The sequence below is a fragment of the Lissotriton helveticus genome, chromosome 12 (assembly GCF_964261635.1).
Source record: "Lissotriton helveticus chromosome 12, aLisHel1.1, whole genome shotgun sequence".
Taxonomy (NCBI): Eukaryota; Metazoa; Chordata; class Amphibia; order Caudata; family Salamandridae; genus Lissotriton; species Lissotriton helveticus.
In genome coordinates, this window is record NC_136073.1 from 373,665,820 (window position 1) to 373,686,333 (window position 20,514).

Sequence of the window (20,514 nt, forward strand, 5' to 3'; positions counted from 1 at the left end):
AACACTTTTCAAATCAACATGTTTGTCCCAATAATCAAATCCAAAAGTATTCATTTTTTCAAAGAAAGAATCTGAATATATCAATTTTGTGTTGGTTATCATGGTTTTCATCCCTGTCTTGTTTGACAATTTGTAATAAAATGTTTCAGCATTAGTTATGTTAAAACCTGAAAAATATGAATATTTGTCATATACGGTTCTAGAGCTCCCTTTTGGAGGTGTAGCACAATGTTCCCATTGATTATAACTTAAAACATTTCTAGGTTGTGCAGATTTATGCAAGAAATGGTTACCATAGTGGTTATAGCAATACATACTATCATAATTTGTAGAACCCTGCAAATAATCATGTTTTGTAAATTTAGCAGACATTACTAAGTCAGACATCATATTGTTAATACTTTCAAAGTCCCAATCATCAGCAAATGAGTTTGGTTTTGCAAAGTCACTCAAAGAGATCTTGATTTGGTGAGGATATTTCAGGATCTCGACCGGACCATAAATTTCATAGTCAGTGTTGTCCCAGGCTACCCCACCAGGTATTGGAATTGCTGTGAAGTTGGCTGAAGAAAGTTCTGAAGAAAGTTCTCGTTTCTCGACGTGTGAAGATGTGTGTGGTTTGAGGACCAAGTTGATGTTCTGACTTGCTGTGTCCATTTTAGCATATTTTCCCTCAATGAAGCGTCCCAAGGTAAATACCATGATGAGCCAAAGTATGAGGATAAATGCACCAAAACCCACCCAAAATTCAATCCATGGAGAAATCAGATATGTTTCTTTTAGTTGTTTCAAAAGCTCCTTTGCTTTGTCTTTAAAGGATTTTGATGATGGCTGTGTCTTTTGTTCGCTGAAGCCTTCAGAGGAATCATCGAAGTTGATGAAGTAACCGGATGCAGTTCTGTCAATTGTTCCAATTGGTTCAGGATTTTTGTTTCTTGCATTTTCACTTGGTACTTCTGTATAGATTGGTGTGTCTCTACTAAATGTCTTTATTTGGGTTTTCAGAGGTCTAAGTTCTATTGCATTGTTGCATAGTCCTTGTTGTTCTTCTGTAGGCGTTTCGAATGTGATGAGCCTCTTTGTTAGGACCTCTGTACTGGTAGCAAACCTTGGTGTTCTGCTACTTATTGGGAGTCCACTTGGCCTACTGTTTGTTATCGGCCACATGTTGTGGTTTTACCAGGTCGATGGATACAACTCGGTTCTCCTTTTTTCCAGCAAGTGGCGGTAGTACAACTGATCTTGTCCCGTTGACAGACAAGACAGGAACTGCTTTTCTGTAAGAAGGCCCAAATTCCTTCTTTACCGCGATCTTTTCCCTGACTAGATCCCCGACTTTTGGAATCCAGACAGGTCTTGCTGGGACAGGTGGTGAATCTTCAGTGGTTGTTGGCTGTTGTTTCAACTGTATGTTGCTCAGGTCTTTTCTTGTTTTGTTTAAGTCCTGCAAAATAGCCAAACGGTCTTTGACATCAAAGGTTTTTTCTGTTACCACTGAAGTCTGACTATCAAGGTCAGAGATCAACATCCTAGTTCCGAATAATAATTCGTACGGACTGAATCCCTTCAGAGAATTTCTTGGCAAGTTATTTAGACTACGTTGGACACTTATTAGATGTTTGACCCACCCAGCTCCCGAACCTAATATCCTTTCTATTATAGATTGCTTTCTGTCTTGGTTTTTTCTTTACACCATCCCATACCCTCAGGAAGGAAGTGAGAAGATTCCCGCTGGGCTGTGCTCATTTGGCCATTCCTTCCCCCCCCAGGCTGGATTGCCTGAGAAAAGGAAAAATTGGTCGAACGTAGCATGCTCTTAGCGTATATGCCATTTAGACTCGCAAATCTTGTATAACAGTCCGGACGTCAGCCGAGTGCTGTGGATCTACATTATAAGTGGAACTAGCCTGTGTATGTTAATCGCAAGCCATTCTTTTTGCTGGTAATATTATCTGCCTTGATACGACGAGGTATTAAACTGCTTCTCTCCCCACTGCGATCTCTGTTACAGTTTGGGCAGTTTTTTACAAACATGGTGTAGTGCAGGCTCATGCCTGGCCACCAGTACCGTGATTGTAATTCTTCCAGAGAATCTTTTAATTTAAGGTGTCTGTGACCCTCGCCCATGTGTGCGTCTGCGATTAACAAGTTTCTCCTGTCCATGTTTGGAATCACTCTATCCCCCACTCCAGGGATCCGAGCAAAAGGGACGGAGTTTGCATCGATTATGTATGTATAATTGAGTGGATAGTTGATCGGTAACGCTGAGCAGTCGCCTTTTGATGACGTTTTCACCGCCAGCAATGTTTCGCCGTCAATGTATTTTAATGTACGCTTTTTTCGATCTACGGGAGCCGATTTAGTGGCTGCCGCTGCGGCTGTCTCAGCCAATGAATTCCCCACAACGTGAACGCCATCACGTTGATGACTCAGTGAGTGAGTCACGTGAGTCTTTGGTAGTTCTTTCTTCAAAAGAGCTACTTGTTCCCAGAGAAGTCTCTGCTTTATTGGTGCACCTGTGTCATCTTTGTAACCGTTCTGAATCCATGTCTGCAAATCCTTGTTATATGCTTTGACGCAGAAATATGAATCTGACACTATAAGTGTCGGGAATTCGCGATCCGCATTATCTAGCGCCATTTTCAAAGCTAATATTTCAGTTTGTAGTTCTGAATTAGTTTCTACTGAGTGTGATTTTGTTAATAGAGGTCTTAGTTTACCTCCGTGCCACACTTCTTTTGTAATCTCACATGTGGGATTGTATGCATGTTCTCCCCAAACGGAGGGTTGAGCATGTCCGTCTGTATAGATTACACAGGCGTAATGTCTTAGAGGCAGAATGTCGATTGGCAGAGGATACGTTTTTTCATATTTTAGATTTTTTAATTCTTCTAGTTCTGGATCAAAGAAGTAGTATACTTTGTCCGTTGTGATTGAATTTACCCATTGCAACCAATCTGGATCCAATGTTGTTGTTGGTAAATTACACGGTGTTGTTAATGCCTCGAAGGCTGATTCAGCTGTTCTGACTGTGATATGTCTACCATCAGCTATGTCTTTTTCTCTAGCTATTGCGGTTTGAACTGCTTGAACCATTTTTCCTTTGTTGCTGAATCTCTGTTCAGCTTTTGTGTACAAATGTGATTTGAATGCAATTGGTACCTTTTCTCCCTCATTAGAGGTCAGGTATGTGTATCCGCATTTCCCTGGGATGACTCGGATCACAAGGTTGCGTGTATTATCACAGGTTTCTAATTTTGTTTTAATTAGCATGTCTGTTTGTAAGGATCTCAAAATTTCTGTGTGTGTTTGAGTCCAACTGGATCTTTTAAAGTCTGGTTTAATTAGATCGTAAAGGGGCTTGACCCTTTCTGCGTAATTAGCAATGTAAGTTCTTCCGAAATTTAGGAAGCCTAGAATTGACTGTAGGTTTTTTAGTGTTTTAGGAGCTTGGATTACGGCACATTTCTCTAGGAAATTGTCTGCCAGGCTTTTGCCTTCACTTGATGACTCATATCCTAAGAATAGGACCGTCAGATGGGCAATTCTGGACTTTTTGAAGTTGAATTTGTAACCCTCTGCAGCGAAACCAAGTATTATGGTGTTCACTCTTTTCAAGTGAGTTTCCAAGTCATCATCTGTTAAGTAAATGTCATCGACATAAGATAATGCTTCATCATCATATTGTTGTAGTAATTCTGTTACTCTCGCTGAGAATACCCCCGGGCTATTCTTGTACCCCTGGGCTAACCGACAGAATTGTTTTTGAGTGCCATTTACTGAGAATGCAGTTAAATATCTGCTCTCTGGTGCTATGTTTTGACAAAAGAATCCGTTGGAGATGTCCAAGGTTGTTTTGTATTTTTTGCGCACTATGTTATTCATTAGTGCAGCACTGTGTGAGTTTTGCACTGCAAAAGTTTTGCAACATGTGTTAAGGTGTCGGTAATCCAAAACTAGACGGTACGAATTGTCTGGTTTGGAGACCGGAAACAAAGGATTGTTCATTTGTGAGGTGCAAGTTTCAATCACCCCTTGGTATTCTAGCTGATCTAGTATTTCATTTACTTGTTTTTTAGCTTCTTGCTTAATTGGGTACTGCCTTTGTGCAGTTGGTTGTGTTTTTAACTGGACTTTGTGAGGAGGAGAATCCTCATCCCATCCTACATGATTTTTATATAAAGCAGGTGCTAAGGCCACTGCCCACTTTCTAGCAAGTGTGTATTTTTTATGAATCGGTATTTGATTCGAGAAGGCAGGCATAATTACTTCTTCGCCATGAGGGCACTCCCTGACAAACTCCGGTGGCCAGTCTTTTTCAGCTAGAAGGATGTCATAGCCTTTGGATAGGTTATCCCAAAATAGTCCCCTTATTTTCCTAGTCTTATCTCCCTCTATACGTAATGTTATCTCGTATATTTTGTGGGGCTTGCTAACTCTGGTATCTGCAGTTTCCACTTGAAGGTATTCATTTGTGTCCACTGTCTCCAGATGATTCATAAGGACTTTGCGAGCTATGCTCACCTCTGCTGCGCTGTCTAGCATTGTCTGAGCCCACTCTCCGTTTTTCAATTGTGTCCTCAGTATTCTCGGCATTGTTAACTACCTTGATACTGGCTACCTTCTTTTTTGGAAATTGTGATTTCTTTTTCAGTTGAGCAGGTTCCTTGTCTTTGGACTTGGCGTGCTCTTCTGATCGTCCTCTTCTTTCCGATTTCTGCGAGGAATTCTGAAAAGATTGAGAGGGACGTGTATCAATGTCTTGATATCTATCAGGTTTTTTAATATTATCCCTATTTCTAAGGTTATATCTATTCCCAGAGGGTTCACTCTGAGGTGACCTTTGTCTCGGGTTTGGAGATTTCTCTCTTCGCCTAGGAGACCTTCCTCTGGACTGGAATTTCTTTTCTTTTGGATTGGATTGTTTGTTTCCATCCCAGTTCTTTTTTGGTGAATTATTATTATTAAAAAATATTTTTTCTGGACTTGTAGTCAGTTGCGGTTTTACCGGTATTCCACCTAGACTATCTCTGCCTAGTTCTTCATAGGATTTTTCTATGATTCTGGCAATTTCAGCTGGTTGGTCTGCTATATCTGTCTCTTTTAACCTCTGGCGGATCGCCACGTTTGCTGCTTCACCTTTTATGTTGGCTAGTAATATAGCCGAGACCTGCTTGAAGTCTTTCAGTAATTTCATACCAAGAGTTAAAGCAGGTTCTGGACCGTATTCATCTTGAATTTGTTTTAGCACATCTGGTATCACCGAAATGGATGGGACACCGTGCGTTTTTGTGTAGATGGAAGCAAAGACTGTACCCCAAGTGTCACAGTCCTCAATGTGTGGTGCGATTCCCATTGGGAGACATATAGTCAGAATCCTGTGTTTTTCTAGCGGGGTGGTGTCAGGAAACACCGCCTCTATTTGGGTGATTTTCTGTGCCAACCAGAATGGTATCTGTTCCCGTTTAGCTGGAACCTTACCTAGGCAGGATTGGATGTTCTGTGGTGTAATTTTATTTGTGTTCCCCTGGTGAGAGGTCAGCTGTGGTAGTTTAATCGCTGGCTGAATTGTAGAAGTCCGCATTACATACTGAACTAATTGTCTGTGAATTTTTAGTAGTTGTTTTAGCTGTATTAATAGCTCTGGTGCAGGCATCTCGTCGATGTCTGGATGTGGTGTGTATCCGGCTAAGACCGGCCACGTTGCTCCTGGTCTTCCTAAAGGACCGAGCCTTGTAATGTGATTATTATGTTTTAGGGCGCCATCAAATAAGAGCAAATGCTCTTGGAATTTGAGTGGTACTTCCACCTCCTCGAAAGGAGTGTACGTTTCTGGAGGAACCTCTATTTTGTAATAGTGGAAGTACTTTGTTACAGCATTTGCTGCTGGAAAATGTATCCATGTATAGTATACCTCTGTCTGCCGATATTCGTGTGCCTCGATTACGAATATGACTGTGCCACCTCTAGGTGTCAGTCCATTTTCTATAAGTTTTAAGGTTATAGATCTCCTTTTGGCGACCGGAATGAGTATTATATCCGCGTCCGCATCTAGTGCAGCATTATCAGCTGCTGCTATTTCAGCCGCTAATCTAACTGCTTCTCTTTCTCCATCACTGTCTCCCATTTTACAGACAGGATGATATTATGTTTATTTGCAGATCAGGTTTCTTTATGGAAACAGAGATTAGGTGCACAATATTTTGGAACTGTTTTATCCTTCAACGTTGACTATACCAAGAACCATACATAGGAGTTCCCTCCTGCGAGGTTTTGGAGGATTTATAACCTTTCACCCACTCCAGACGTCTTTGGAGTATTTGGGAAAAGGGGTCTGAGTGAGAAAGCACGACTGAGTTACTCTAAATGTCTTACGTTAGTTTTATCGCCCTTTCCAAACGCGTTGGGCGCCATGTAGTGTAGTTCCTATTTTCCCAATAGGCTCTGCGCATTGGAATAGTACCTACAGCAGTAAAGGCCTAGGCCAGACGTTAACTAGGTCTACTACTGTCGATACTAGACTTAATTTTTGGGTTTGCCAGCTAAGCTCAGAGTTCGCTAGAAACTTTCTCGAATGTTCAAGGAAGGATTAACTCCCCTGATTAGACAAGAAGGGATTTAGTTTCTGACAACCATAGAACATGACAACTTTGCTCTCCCCTAATCAAGAGTCAATCTCAAGAGTCGTGTGAGCACAAGGCAATTATTTTACTCAGTCAGTACGTGCATTCTTAGTCTCATCAGAATGTAGAGAAAAGGAAGAGACGGGCGTGTTCAATAAAAAGATGTTATTTATTGATCAGTCTCTTTTCTCGTACAAGAGAAATGGATCGATATTATTGCGATACTTATGGTTAAGTAAAGTGCATACATTAGAAGCAATAGTATAAAATAATACTGTAAAAACATTGATATGGTTTCTGAGCCATATGATGTTTAAAATGATTAAAATATATTTACATACACATATACATTTGACTAAACGTACTCAACTGGTGTTTCTAAATACGCCTACCCCGTGTACCTGACCTAAGTCTAATGCGTGGGCGGGAATAGAAAGTTACAGTTTAAGTTAAGTTTGTTTTTGCCAAGTGAATAACTAAAGAATTCTCTAGGAGGGGTTATTCAGTTCTGTACCTGGAATTTAGGATGAATGAGGAATGGTATCTCTTTCTCTGCTCTCGATATTCCAGGCTGCCTGCGAGGGCTACCCGGAAGCGCCGGTGCTGGGTCTCTCGGCTTGAGATAGCAGCGCGTCTCTCAGCGCGTCAGGAAGGCGGGGCTGCTGCCTGCGGGGTCTGCTTCTGCTCTCGGCTTCGGCAAGTATGGCTGCTCCGTCTTGTCACCACGCGTGTGTTTTGCATAGGGCAAGATCGGCAATATTTATACCTTAAAGGTGCTGGGATTGACGTAAGGATGGACATAGGTACGTCAATAAAGATGTCATACGACTTGCTCGTTAGCACATTCTTTACTAAAGTTCTCTGTGAAATCAAAACAATGGCCGCACGGATTATCCAGGTTGTCATAGGTTTGATTTGTTATGAGAACGTCGTATGCCTTATCAGGGGCTGGAGGAATATCGCTTGTCTAATTAGATCTCAAGCGTTATGACCTAATCAGATAACACGTTCCTGTGCCGTAGTGTGACTGCGTCAGATAACGGTATCTGCATCATGGGGAATTTCTTGCCTCATGGGCTGACTGTTAGTTAACTAGCTAGGTAGTTTAACCAGAATAGGGTCAGGAATAGGGGGATCGATTCAGAACCTATAGAAATACACGACAGCGAGTCCGTGGAATCCAGTCAAAATCTGATAGAGTACCTCGCTGCGTCCCTTCCCTCTGCGAGGGCTTGAGCGAGTTTCGCCCGGGCTCCCTCCGGGCACTCAGGCAGCATGGCTGCAACCATATGCCACAGAGAGCGGGTGTAACAGCCCAAGAGGCACGCGGTGTTGACTGACCGCAACCCCAAACTAAGGGAGGAGAACATCTTCTTTCCGAACTGTTCATACCTCTTGGATTCCCGATCTGGTGGTGCCGTTGGGAATGAGGATTGGGAGGTAGAGGCCTGGATAACCAGACTCTCGGGCGTGGGGTGGGTGGACAAGAAACTAGGGTCGCCCGGAGCTGGGCGGTGGCGCCTAGCGACGATCCTATCTACAGGAGGCCTGTAGTGTGCCTGGACCAAGTGCCCAACGGGACGTCTGTGAGAGCCTCATTAAACGGCAGTAGAGGCTCTAGGGAGCTTACCTGCGGTTTAAGGACCTCTGTGAGGATGTTGGACCTCACTGTTGTGACGGGGAGCTCAACATCCAAGGCCTTGGCTGCCCTCATCAGCACCACACTATAAGCTGCCCCCTCCTCCGTAGCCACCGTAGGAGGGGAGACAAACCCAGTGAATGGGGAGGTATCCAGGCCACTGGCTTCCCCTAGTTCCTGTGTCAAGTCCTCATATGACTGACACTCACATGCCAGGGGGTCCTTAGACCCCCCCAGTCTCCCTAGTCGTCCATGTCCTGAAATTCAGGGATAAAGGATGGACCCAGATCCTCGAAGAATTGCTCTTCGAGCGGCACCGCTTCGACGCCGGATCCGGACCGAGGGTTGGACCAGGGACAGCGTCGTCCGAGGACGGCGCCGGGGCTGACACCCTAGGGGTCGACGCCGGTGGGGTCGTAAGGTCGACCAGCGGCGACCCGGATCCGGAACCGGAACCAGTGGGGCCTTGCGGCGTCGGGACCGAAGTCGCCGACGGCGCCGGAGCCGAAGCACCCGACGGCGGGTCCGCTGGGCCCGAAGGCGCAGCGGAACCCGACGGAGGAGAGAGCGACCTCATGGCCATGAGGAAGGCATCGATCTCCTCCGGCGTCACGTTCTGCCCAGGGACCGGCAGGTATGGAGCAGGCCGCGATGCCTGCGGCTCCGGTGGAGCCGCGATGCCTGCGGCTCCGGTGGAGCCGCGTGGGCGGTGTCACCCGAACCCCCGGGCCGCATCGCGTGAGCGTCGGGGGGAGTCAGAAGAGCGATGTCGTCTCTTCGACTTCTTGTGCCTCTTACCTGAGGACCTGGAGCCCGACGAGTGGTGTTGACTCGCCGAGCTGTGATGACTCCGGCCCCACGACCGGTCCCTCGACCTCCTTCCGGACCAGGACCTTGAGCCGCGCGGGGCCGACTGCCGGAGCTCGAGGCACTTGCGGGACCGCTCCCGCCTAGCCTTCAACGTCAAGGCCCGGCAGTCGGGGCACGACTTGTCATCGTGGTCTGGCCCCAGACAATGTAGGCACCGGCGGTGGGGGTCGGTAACTGACATCAGTCGGTTGCAGTTGGCACAGGGCTTGAACCAGGGCATCTCTACCGGCACAGATGGAGTCGTAGACTAGAAACAATTCCAAAAAGGATCGTAAAAGCTTAGTCAAAAAGTGACTAAAGGGTACCACATTCTCCGGACCTGCGCTTGCTGGCGCGGAAAAAAGAAGAACTGACGTCATCGCACGAGGGCGGCGTCTAAGTACTCCGATGACGTCATCCCGGCACCAACGACGGACCCGCAGATGACGCCTATTGACGCGCAGGGGTACTGCTATGCAAAAATTTCCGGATCCAGTCTGACGCCTGGGGATATTCTAAGGTAAGGAATCTAATACTAACCTGTTTCTTTCAGATCTAGAGCACTAGCATCTGTCTGCTTACCAAGACTAGTGTGACCTGTGAAGAAGAAAGTGAGGTGTTAGGAGAAGGCTGCTGGACAGATCAGATAAGGACTAGGTTGGTGACCTGCTTAAACCAGGAGGGGCCATCATTGACAAAACTGCCGTGCTGTAAGATCTGCAGCCGTTTCTGGTAATGGGTAAAAAACTCCATATGCTAGGAGGGACTGCTGCCAAATATTTTACGATACCGATCAGACAAGAGCTAGTGTAATGCAAGACACGGTGACCTCATAAGTCAGAGGGGTCACTGGGAGCATACTCCTGTTCCTATCGGCCGCGAGTCCGGCGTCTCCGTGTAATGGCGATTTCGAAATCGCCATTACACGGAGACGCCGGACTCGCGGCCGATAGGAACAGGAGGTCCTGGAATAATTCGAACATTTGCACGCGTTTATCGGTATAACTACCTTAGAGATTGCAGAAACAGAAAATGGCCATAATAGCAGCATTGACTTGTTTTCAAACAAGGAGGGTTCCTGTTCCTATCTTGTGCTAATATACGGCGCCTAGAAAACGAGTAACATTGTTTTTGCTTGAAGAAGTTGCAGGAGACGAGATATACTTCCACTACACAGAAAAGATACCCTTACCGGGTTGGAATTATCACCGGTCAAGTGGAACTACAATACACGCCACTATAACAAGAAAGCCCTGAAGAGTCAGAGTGACTTGTACTCTGATGAAACACGTGTCGGCTGGCGTGGTATACCTTGAGCAATAAAAAGAAAATATTGCTCTCACAAGAAGAAGTGGACATCATTCCTTATGACTATACTGTTTGAACTGATACTTACACAATTGAGTGTTTGAATTTAATTGAGTGTGTGCGTAGGAATTGGTCTTTTAAGGTCTGATCGGCTGCTCCTTTTCAGGGGAGCAAGGACCAGTCTGGAGCAACCAGACCAGCGTTCAAAATTCAAAGATTCGTCGTCACAGAGGCCACTAGCCAACGGGCAAGTGAGCAGACAGACGCGTCGAGCAGGAAAATGCAAAAGGGCCCATGCAGCACTCGATGAGTGTGGAGAGGTGATCTTCGGTGCAATGGATGTTCGGGGCTGGGGCTTCTCAATCCCCAATGCACAGCTTCGAGGGTGCCTCGGAAGCTGCATGGAAAGCGATTCGCTGGCTTTCCAAGATGGCCGGTCCCACGTCTCTTGTCGCCTCCACGGGTCTCAGCATTGCGTTGGCTGTGAATCGGGCCATTGGATGTCTGGAAGTCCGGGTCTTGTCAGGCTCTGTTGTTCGAGCTCCGGCGGAAGCAACGACAAAGCAAACCGTTGAGCGCTTGATGGTGCCTGCTTGCACAGGGTGGTCACTTCTTGACCACAAAGGAGATTCTTCAGTCTTCTACGTCGAGTAGGATGTTGAAGGGTCCAGAGTTTCGTATCAGAGTTTCAGTCAGGATTATCTAAAGTCTTGGGACTCAGCTCCTACCTATATACCAAATCTAGGGGCTGGATTACCTGCTAGGTCCCTCCTATGGGTGGTACCCAGGAAGGGGGTGGTTACACCCCTTTCCCTTTGTCCAGTTTCGCGCCAGAGCTGGGGCTGGAGTGCCCCAGCACCGGTTTGAACTGGCCTATGCAAGGGACACCTTGGGTGCCCCAGGCGGTGTCTTCATTCAGCCCTCCCTGCCCCAATACACTATAGCCGGTCTGGGGTGGTGCTAGAACCTCCCTGTGACAGGAAACCTATTGTCCAAGCCACCCTCGCTGGAAGGACTCCTGGCAGCAGGAGGTCAGACTTGTGTCTGTGGCAGCAGCATCCATTTTGTGATGCTGAGGCTCTGGTTAACTTTAATCGGGATTAATGGAAGTAACATGTCTTCTCCCTCTAGAAGGGTGGAATGCTACCCCCGTCGCCAGAATTGGTGAGGGGATAGAATTCCAAAACGTATAACACCTTACACGACATGTTTTGATAAAGCCAAACCAAAGTTAGCATCTGTCCGCGAGGTACATAATACACTTAAGAGTATATGGTATGGCAATATCCTGGAACAGCTATAAGGACATGGTTCCGAAAGCTGCAGACAGGCTCAGCTCTTGCTAGAGCACCATCTCTCATAAAACCAAGCACTCTGCCTTCAGGATTGTTAAGGCCTGCCATAGGAGTGACTTATAGGTGTATATGTGTACAGATATAAGGTTAGACATAGGTATACTATATCTAAGCAAGGGGTGATTACACGACCTTGAGTGATCAGCCAGTTGTGTCAGTTTGGATGGCCAGCCAGGGGTGGCAAAAGATATGCTGCAGCCCATGGTAGGCCTTGGGTGCACCTATGCCCTGGGTACCTATAGTACACTGTACAGGGACTCATAAGAGTGGCCCAAATCCCAATTGGTGATGTACCTAAAGTACATGGTGTGAAATTTAGAGAGAGAACAGCAGGGCTGTGGGTCTGATTAGCAGGACCACAGCCACATTAAGTCGAAAACCAGCGAAGCAAAAAGCAAACAAATGGGGTGACCATAGGAAAGCAGACCCTACTCTCCTACATAGATGCAGGGAAACTCTTCTTTCTTAGAAACCCACAACCCAGTGCACGCCTCCAAAACTGGATTCCAACCACAACACGGTACGGAAACGGCCCTTCTGGCAGTAGTCGAGGAATCCCAAAAAAATTCTCGACAGGGATGAGCTGCTGCTATTATCCTCCTCCTCCAGAGTTTTGCTTTCGATACTCTGACCTCTGACCCTGCTCGCAGGCAGGTCGCTCCCCACACTGCTGCACTGCCTGCATTGTTATTGCCTAATCTTGTATTTTTCCCCTGTGCCTAACTTGTTTTCTTGCCCAGACTTTATTTATTCCCATGCCTGTACTTGCTTTCTTACCCAGATTTGTTTTTATTCCCCTGTGCCTGTACTTGCTTTCTTGCCCAGACTTGTTTTTATTCCCCTGTGCCTGTACTTGCTTTCTCGTCCAGACTTGTTTTTATTCCCCTGTGCCTGTTTTCTTGCCTAAACTTGTTTTTCCTTCCTGTGCCCAGTTCTCCTGCGGCTCCCGCCCTTTTTTTCTGCCGCTGCGTCCCTGCGGCCCACCCCCTGCAATCCCATTCGCCGCCCTGCTCCTGCCTCCCAGCTGCTCCTCCCTCCCACATCCCCTCATATGGAGGCCGTGCAGCCGCCGTGCCGAAGGCACGTCTAAAGCACGCCCGTCCGCGTCTGGATCGCACCAGGACCCTGCGAATGCCACATCGCCAGACACCGCTACAATGCCAGAACCCTCCACGCACTCAACACCGGACGATCACACACATGCTTTCTGATCGCCCCGAAACGCACCCACGGAGCTTTCACCTGCCGTAACTGCTATTTCACAAGCCCCACCATGCTGCCGACCAGGAAAAAAAACAACCACCTCAGATGCATCATTCTCTACTCACGCTCCGCCCACAAACACGCCGTTGAACTCTGGGACTTACTCGACCCAACTTCCCCAGACGTCGCCTTCCTGACGGAGACCTGGCTGAACCCCACCTCGGCACACGACATAGCCAAAGCTGTCCCGGAAGGCTACAAGATCACCCGCAGGGACCACACCAACGGAGCAGGAGGAGTAATCGCCATCATCCACAGGAACACACTCAGAGTCTCGACCAACACCGACGACACCCTCAGCACCACCGAACACCTGCACTTCCAGATCCACACCGACCCCAATACCAGCCTCAGAGGAACCCTCATCTATAGACCCCCCGGACACCGACCACAGTTCAGCGACTCCATCGCCGACTTCGTCAGCACACATGCCCTCGCCACCACAGACTACATCCTCCTCGGGGACCTGAACTTGCACCTCGAGAACAACAACGACACCAACTCCACCACCCTGATCGACAACCTAGACAACTTCGGACTCAGACAACTCGTCACAACACCCACCCACTCTGCTGGTCACACGCTTGACCCCATCTTCTCCGCAAGCCCCCACGTCTCCTTCAATCACACCACCAAACTCCACTGGACCGACCATCGCTGCATCCACTTCACCTTCAAGAAACCCACCATGCACCACCGCACCCAACAGATGCCTTGCCGCTACTGGAGCAAAGTCACTGAAGATCAGCTAACCACCACCCTCGCCCAGAGCCCACCCGCCGACCCCACCGACCCTGACACCGCCACCCACAACCTCAGACAGTGGATCAACGACTGCGCCAACACCCTCGCCCGATCAAGAAACCCTCCAACAGTCACACCAACAAGAAAGCCAGCTGGTTCACTGAAGAAATCCAGGCCGCCAAGCAAACCTGCCGAATCTGGAGAAGATCTAGCTCCGTGAACGAACACCGGACAGCCACGCAGTCCACAAGAATGCCACCCCCAGACACCATCACCTAATCAGATCCGCCAAAAGGGCCTCCTTCCTTCAAAAACCGCCTAGACAACAACGCGCACAACAGCAAAGAGCTCTTCAACATAGTGAAGGAACTCTCCAATCCCAGCTCCAACACCAACGACGTCCCACCCTCGCAAGACCTGTGCGACTCGCTGGACACCTTCTTCCACCGCAAGACCGCAGACATCCACGACAGCTTCACCGCCACGACAACCACTGAGACCTCCGCCCCCACGACTTCCATCCGCACCAACTGCCTGCTCTCCTGGACCAACATCAATCACGATGACACCATCAAGATGATGAACAGCATCCACTCTGGATCTCCGTCAGAACTGTAGGAAGGTGGATATCTGACTATGGATACCCCCAACTTTTTGCCTAGTGTTTAGCTGGTTTTCGACCTAGTTGGCCTGGGGCCCTGCTATTCAGGACCCCAGACTAATTGCTCTCTCTGTAAAATGGACTCCATGTACCTTAGGTACATACCTAATTGGATGCTGGGTCACCTTATCAGCCCCTGTACAGTGTACCTTAGGTACACAGGGCATAGGTGTACCCAGGGCCTACCAGGGGCTGCAGCATGTATTATGCCACCCCTGGATGGCCATCCAAACTGACACAACTGGCTGCTAAGACAGCTGGGGCAAGGTGGTGTAATCACCCGTTGCTGTAGATATAGTATACCTATATCTAACCCCAAAATGGACCCATATATTCCTATCAGTCACTCCTATGGCAGGCCTTATCAATCCTGAAGGCAGAGTGCTTGGAATTATGTGAGATGGTGCTCTAGCATGAGCTGAGCCTGTCTGCAGCTTGCGGAACCAAGTCCTTATAGCTGTTCCATTATAACGCTATACCATATACTCTTAAGTGCATTATAATCCTCGCGGTTAAATGCTAACTTTGGTAATGCATTATCAAAACATGTTGAGTAAGGTGTCATACGAATTGGAATACTACCCCCTCGCCAGTTCTGGCGACGGGGGTAGCATTCCACCCTTTTAGAGGGACACAACATGTATGTAACTGCGAACCCCGGTTAAAGTTAAACGAAGCCTCAGCATCACAAAATGGATCCCGCCACCACAGACACAAGTCTGACCTCCTGCTGCTGGGAGTCCTTCCAGCGAGAGAGGCCTGGATAAAGGGTTTCCTGCCTTGGGAGGTGCTAGCACCACCCCAGACACGATTTTGTGTATTGAGGTAGCGAGGGCTGAAAGGAATGAGACATGCCTGGGGCACACAAGGTGTCCCTGTGCATACCCCGGTTCAAAGCAGTTGCTGGGGCACTCCAGCCCCAGCTCTGCCGCGAAACCGGACAAAGGATAGGGGGTGTAACCACCCCCCTTCCTGGTCCCACCCAGGGGAGGGACCTAGTCACTAGTACAGCCCCCTTTAGCAGGATAAAGGTAGGAGCTGGTCCCATTCCAAATTAGATTTATCCTGAACTACTCTACAAGAAGAAACTCTGGACTTCGACGTTCTGCTCCACAGAAGACTGAACAATCTCCCTTGTGGGCAAGGAGTGTCCACCCTGCAACTGCAGGCACCATCAAGCGTCCTAGCGGTTCTCTTTGTCGTCCTTCCTGCCGGAACCAGACTTCAGAGCCCGACGAGACCCGGACTCCCAGACCTCTCCGACCTCTACCCACATCTGCAGCACAGCTGAGACCCGTGGGTGAGACGAGACAAGTGGGACCGGCCATCTTGAAGAAACTGCACTTCGCTTCCAGCACGACTTCTGAGGCATCCTCAAGTAAGTGCTTTGGGGATTGAGATGCCCCAGCCCCGAGCAGCTCCTGCACCGAAGACCAGCCCCCTAGCATCCACAAGATCTGCGTGGGGCCCTTTTGCTAGATTGCTGCTCGACGTGTTGTCTGGTCACTTGCCGGCTGGCCAGTGGCCTCCTAGACGACGATCCACGAAATCTACACCGCTGGTCTGGTTGCTCCAGACTGGCCCTTGCTCCCTTCCAAAAGAGGAGCTCCCCGGTCCCTCCTGATCCGCACCAGACGCCGTTTCCACTCACCGCGTGGGTTGCCTTTGCCAAGGCCTGTTGACTCCAAATCCGGATCCGACACCGCCGACAGCGAGAGCCTGCGTGGGACAGCTCGTGCCTCCATCCTGGTCATTGAAGACACCTCCTGGTCCACGTGGCTGCAGAGACAAGCGTCCACTCTTCACCTGATCGCGACGACAGCATGTGGTTCCTTCCTGGTTCCACACCGGTCACTGGCTAGTGACTTTGAAAACTGTCCCCTCTGCTTTCAGGTCCTCTTCTTCCTCGATCCACCCTTGGATCGCACCGGACATCTTCCTCCTGGTCGCCTGCAGCATCTTTCTTCAAGGCTCCATTGACTTCAACGCGGAAACCCGACACACTTTCACACCTATGTACCCGCAGCCCGTGGGTGAGGTAACGAGAGCATTTCGGTGCTCATAGGTAGATTGACTCTCCTAGTGTCCAGATATCCAGTCGTTTTAGTCCTTACTAGTCTGAACTGTCTGTTACTTACCTTTTTGTAATTTGTTCTGCCCATTCACTTTGTTCCGCATCTCGCTTGTGAGTTCACACTCTGCACACGCGTCCCGTGGGCCTCCTGTTACTTACCTAAGGTTAGGGTAGTGTAGTCCCAGCGATCCTACAGCCTCTGGGCATCTTCATTTCCTCTATCGTTCTAATTATACCATTTACTTAGTATATGGTTTGTCGTGCCCCTAGGGCACCATTGTAATTTTGTGCAACTTATCGTATTTTTCCTAAGAGATTGTCATGTGCTTAGCCCTCTGATCTCATAAAGAGTTGAGAGTTGTTTGTTATTAATAAATATACTGTTTATTTTCATAACAACCTGTGTGGTGACCTTTCATCTGGTATTCAAGGGGTTATATGTGGTAAAACAGCTGGCTTCACATGCCAAAAGAGTTTAGCCTAAGACTGCTTTGTCCATGCTACCATTAGGATAGCTGGTCTATAAGGTTGACTTACAACCAATCACCATAAGGGTTGTTTGGACTGATACAAGGTGATCACTAGAACTAGTGAGCATCATATATCAGGCCAACTTCTCACAGTCTGTTCTACGCCTTTCCATCTATACCACTTCTGCCAAGAGTGCTGAAGAAGATCAGGCGCGACCAAGCCCAAGTCATCCTTGCGGCTCCGGACTGGGCATGAAGATACTGGTATCCCGAGCTACTCAGCATGTCAGTCGATCCCCCGGTTCGTCTGCCTCTTTAGGAGGACTTTCTGTCGCAGCAGCAGGGGAGGGCCCTCCACCCGAACCTGTCCAGTCTCCACTTACATGCGTGGAGATTGAGCTGCAGCAGTTGAGGCCATTTGACTTGCCTCCTGAAGTCTGTAATGTGATTCTGGGAGCCAAGCGTCCCTCCACAAAATCGGTATACGCCTGCAGGTGGAACAAATTTGTGGCATGGTGCACAGCAAAGGCTGTGGATCCCCTTTCTGCCCCCCTTTCTGAGGTTCTCCTCTTTCTTCTTTCTCTTGCCCAGCAGGGCTCTGCTCTGGGCACTCTAAAGGGCTACCTCTCTGCCATTTCCGCCTTCTTAAGGCTCCCTTATCAGCCCTCTTTGTTCAAGTCCACGGTTGTAAATAGGTATTTGAAGGGAATCACTCCTATGTTTCCTCCTGTTCCTTTTGTGATGCCTCAGTGGGACTTGAACCTTGTTCTGACTTATCTGATGTGCGCTCCCTTCGAGCCACTTTATAACTGTCCTCTTCGTCTCCTTGCTCTTAAGACTGCATTCCTGGTTGCCATCACCTCTGCCAGGAGAGTGAGTGAGCTCTAGGCTCTTTCTTCTCAACCTCCCTTCCTTTCTGTCTATCCGGACAAAGTTGTGTTGCGGACGCGACCCTCTTTCCTGCCCAAGGTAGTCACAGCCTTCCACATCGGGCAGTCCATCACCTCGCCCACCTTCTTTCAGCCTCCGCATCCCTCGAAAAAGGAAGAGAGGCTCCACCGTCTGGACTCAAAACGTGCGCTTTCATATTATCTGGATCGCACACGCCAGTTCCGGGTGGATGACCAACTCTTTGTTGGTTACGTGGGCGCTAAGAAGGGACGGGCGGTGCAGAAACGGACCATTTCTTGATGGGTCGTCTTGTGCATCAAGGCTTGTTACTCTCTGGCTAAAAAGGAGCCTCCTGTGGGGCTATGTGCCCATTCCACTCCGGCCACGGCGGCTACTACTGCCCTGGGTCGGGGAGTCCCCTTGCAGGACATCTGTCAGGCAGGTACGTGGGCCTCGTTGCACATGTTCGCAAGACACTACTGCCTGGACAGCCAAGTCCGGAGAGATGGCTTGTTTGGCCGTTCCGTTCTCCAGGACTTTCTAGTGTAATCTTGGTTTGCAGACCCACCACCGGGGTTGGTATTGCTGGGGTATCTATTCTAAGGTAAGGAATCTAATACTAACCCGTTTCTTTCAGATGCAGAAGTTACTTACCTTCTGTAACGATATATCTGTAAGAAACAGTAGTTAGTATTAGATTCCTTACCGCCCCACCCATCCTCCCCGTTCTGCGAACCGATATTTAGGGTTAAGGTCATCCCCTTTCTGGGCCCTAGTTTTTATGGCACCAGTGTTTGTTTTTATCATGGCTCTGCGTTTCTGGCGCGGAAAAGCTGTGTATAAGAACTGACGTCAGCGCGCGAGGGCGGCGTCTAAGTACTCCGACGTCATCCCGGCGACAATAACGCCGACGACAGACGGGGAGCGGCAGACGACGCCTACCGACGCGCAGGGGTACTGCTAGGCAAAATTTTCCGGATCCAGTCTGACGCCTGGGGATATTCTAAGGTAAAGAATCTAATACTAACTACTGTTTCTTACAGATATATTGTTACCGAAGGTAAGTAACTTGTGCGACCGGTGTTTTTGGATTCCCTAAGTAATATCAACTCACCCAGCAGGAAGACTAGCAGGCCTTGGCCCCCCAGTCCCGGTCACAGGCAGAAGTCTTGCAGAGATTCCCATCCTCACGTTGCCCAGCTGACTGCTTGCAGAAGACAAACTTTGGGGTCTTTAACTCCCCTTCCAGATACCAAATGTGATTTAGAATAACATTTTCATGTGATCTAATTAAAAAAACGATTATTTTATCAATAAAATATGCAGTAATAGCGTTCACTTTTTTTTTGTTTAGGTTACCAGACACATAAATAGGAAGATAAAAGGAAAACTGCATGAGGCAAAAGTTGTTTTTTGCATGGGAAATACTGTTTTTGTTGATCCAATGGTAAGTGAATTAATATGGTTAATATGACGGATTCATTGTTTAGTCATGCACTTTCATTTTCACATGGTGGTGTTTTCTGGTTGTGATAGCTCCTCTGTGTCTCTTTCAATTAAACATTTTTTAAAGAATGCATGTTGTCAAAGATTTTCAGATTTCCAGATAATACAATCCAGTGAGATATTATCCTGGACAATGGTTCCCACTCTCCTTTGACCAGAGGGAGTACTTCTGGTAGACATCCTCTGTAGAAGATTAGCACAGGTTCTAAACCATGTGTCACTATGCAATTTTTCAACATATTTTGAGTTTTAGTAGAAATCATATATTCTGGTACAAAAAAAGGTTCAATAACTAAAGAGTTCACTCATTACCGATTAATTTTATCCTTAATTTTTATTGAAAGCAAGGAACGTTTCTAATACGTCAACAAATAACCTTCCCTCACCCACCCCCAAAATATGGAGCCTTTTTCTTAACGCACCATGGTGAGTCTGTCACCTAGTTATTTATCTTACATCATAGGGTCTCTGCTTTCCATTTCATTTTGAGTAATTTGTAGGTCTCGCAGACCCTAAGCATCAGTGGAATCTGATAGAGACATCTAGCCGTAGATTCCTTAACTTTGAATATTCAGCAGGAGTCAGTCTGGATCTGAAAAACTTTTTCCCCAGCAGTAGCTCTGCACGCCGGGGGGACGGCGTTGCCCGGCTCCATCCTGACGTCAACCACAGAAGTGACTTCAATGGAGCCATATAGGTTAAGGCGTGCTGACGTTAGTTTTCTTCTTTTCTGCGTCCCAGCGTGGATCCAGGAGAAGTGGTTCCTCTGGCCTGTCTCTTTTCAGGCCTTCCTGATGCCTTTTCGTGTCCGACACAGAGTGCCAATGCCTTCGGGCTTCAAGTCGTGTGCTTCCTGAGATGTCGGTGACGGGACCCCCCCCCCCCAAGATCTGTATGTGGTGCCTGGGCGAGCACCACGACTCCGCTGAGTGCAACGCCTGCCAGCAGCTGAAACCGGAGTCACTTAGGGAACGGCGGGTTGAAGTCGCCTGACTGTCCCGGTTGGACTCCTTGCGGTGCCAGTCTCAGTCTCCAGCGCAAGGCTCCTTATGGCGTAGTACTTCTTCCCGCGTGGACGTTCCCGTCCAGGACAGGTCCTGGAGTTGTTCCCGTGGACGTTGCTTGCCTGCA

At 48.2% G+C, this 20,514-nt stretch overlaps 1 protein-coding gene across 4 annotated transcripts in view; it reads left to right on the forward strand.

Annotated features, from left to right (window-relative positions):
* TDRD12 (tudor domain containing 12) overlaps nucleotides 1–20,514 on the forward strand; it is a 3,388,409-nt gene that overhangs the window by 2,856,621 nt on the left and 511,274 nt on the right. For all 4 annotated transcript variants that reach the window (XM_078668261.1, XM_078668260.1, XM_078668262.1 and 1 more), the window contains one exon: nucleotides 19,232–19,324. In XM_078668261.1, coding sequence (XP_078524387.1) covers nucleotides 19,232–19,324 — 93 coding nt within the window. The remainder of the gene's footprint in view (nucleotides 1–19,231; nucleotides 19,325–20,514) is intronic.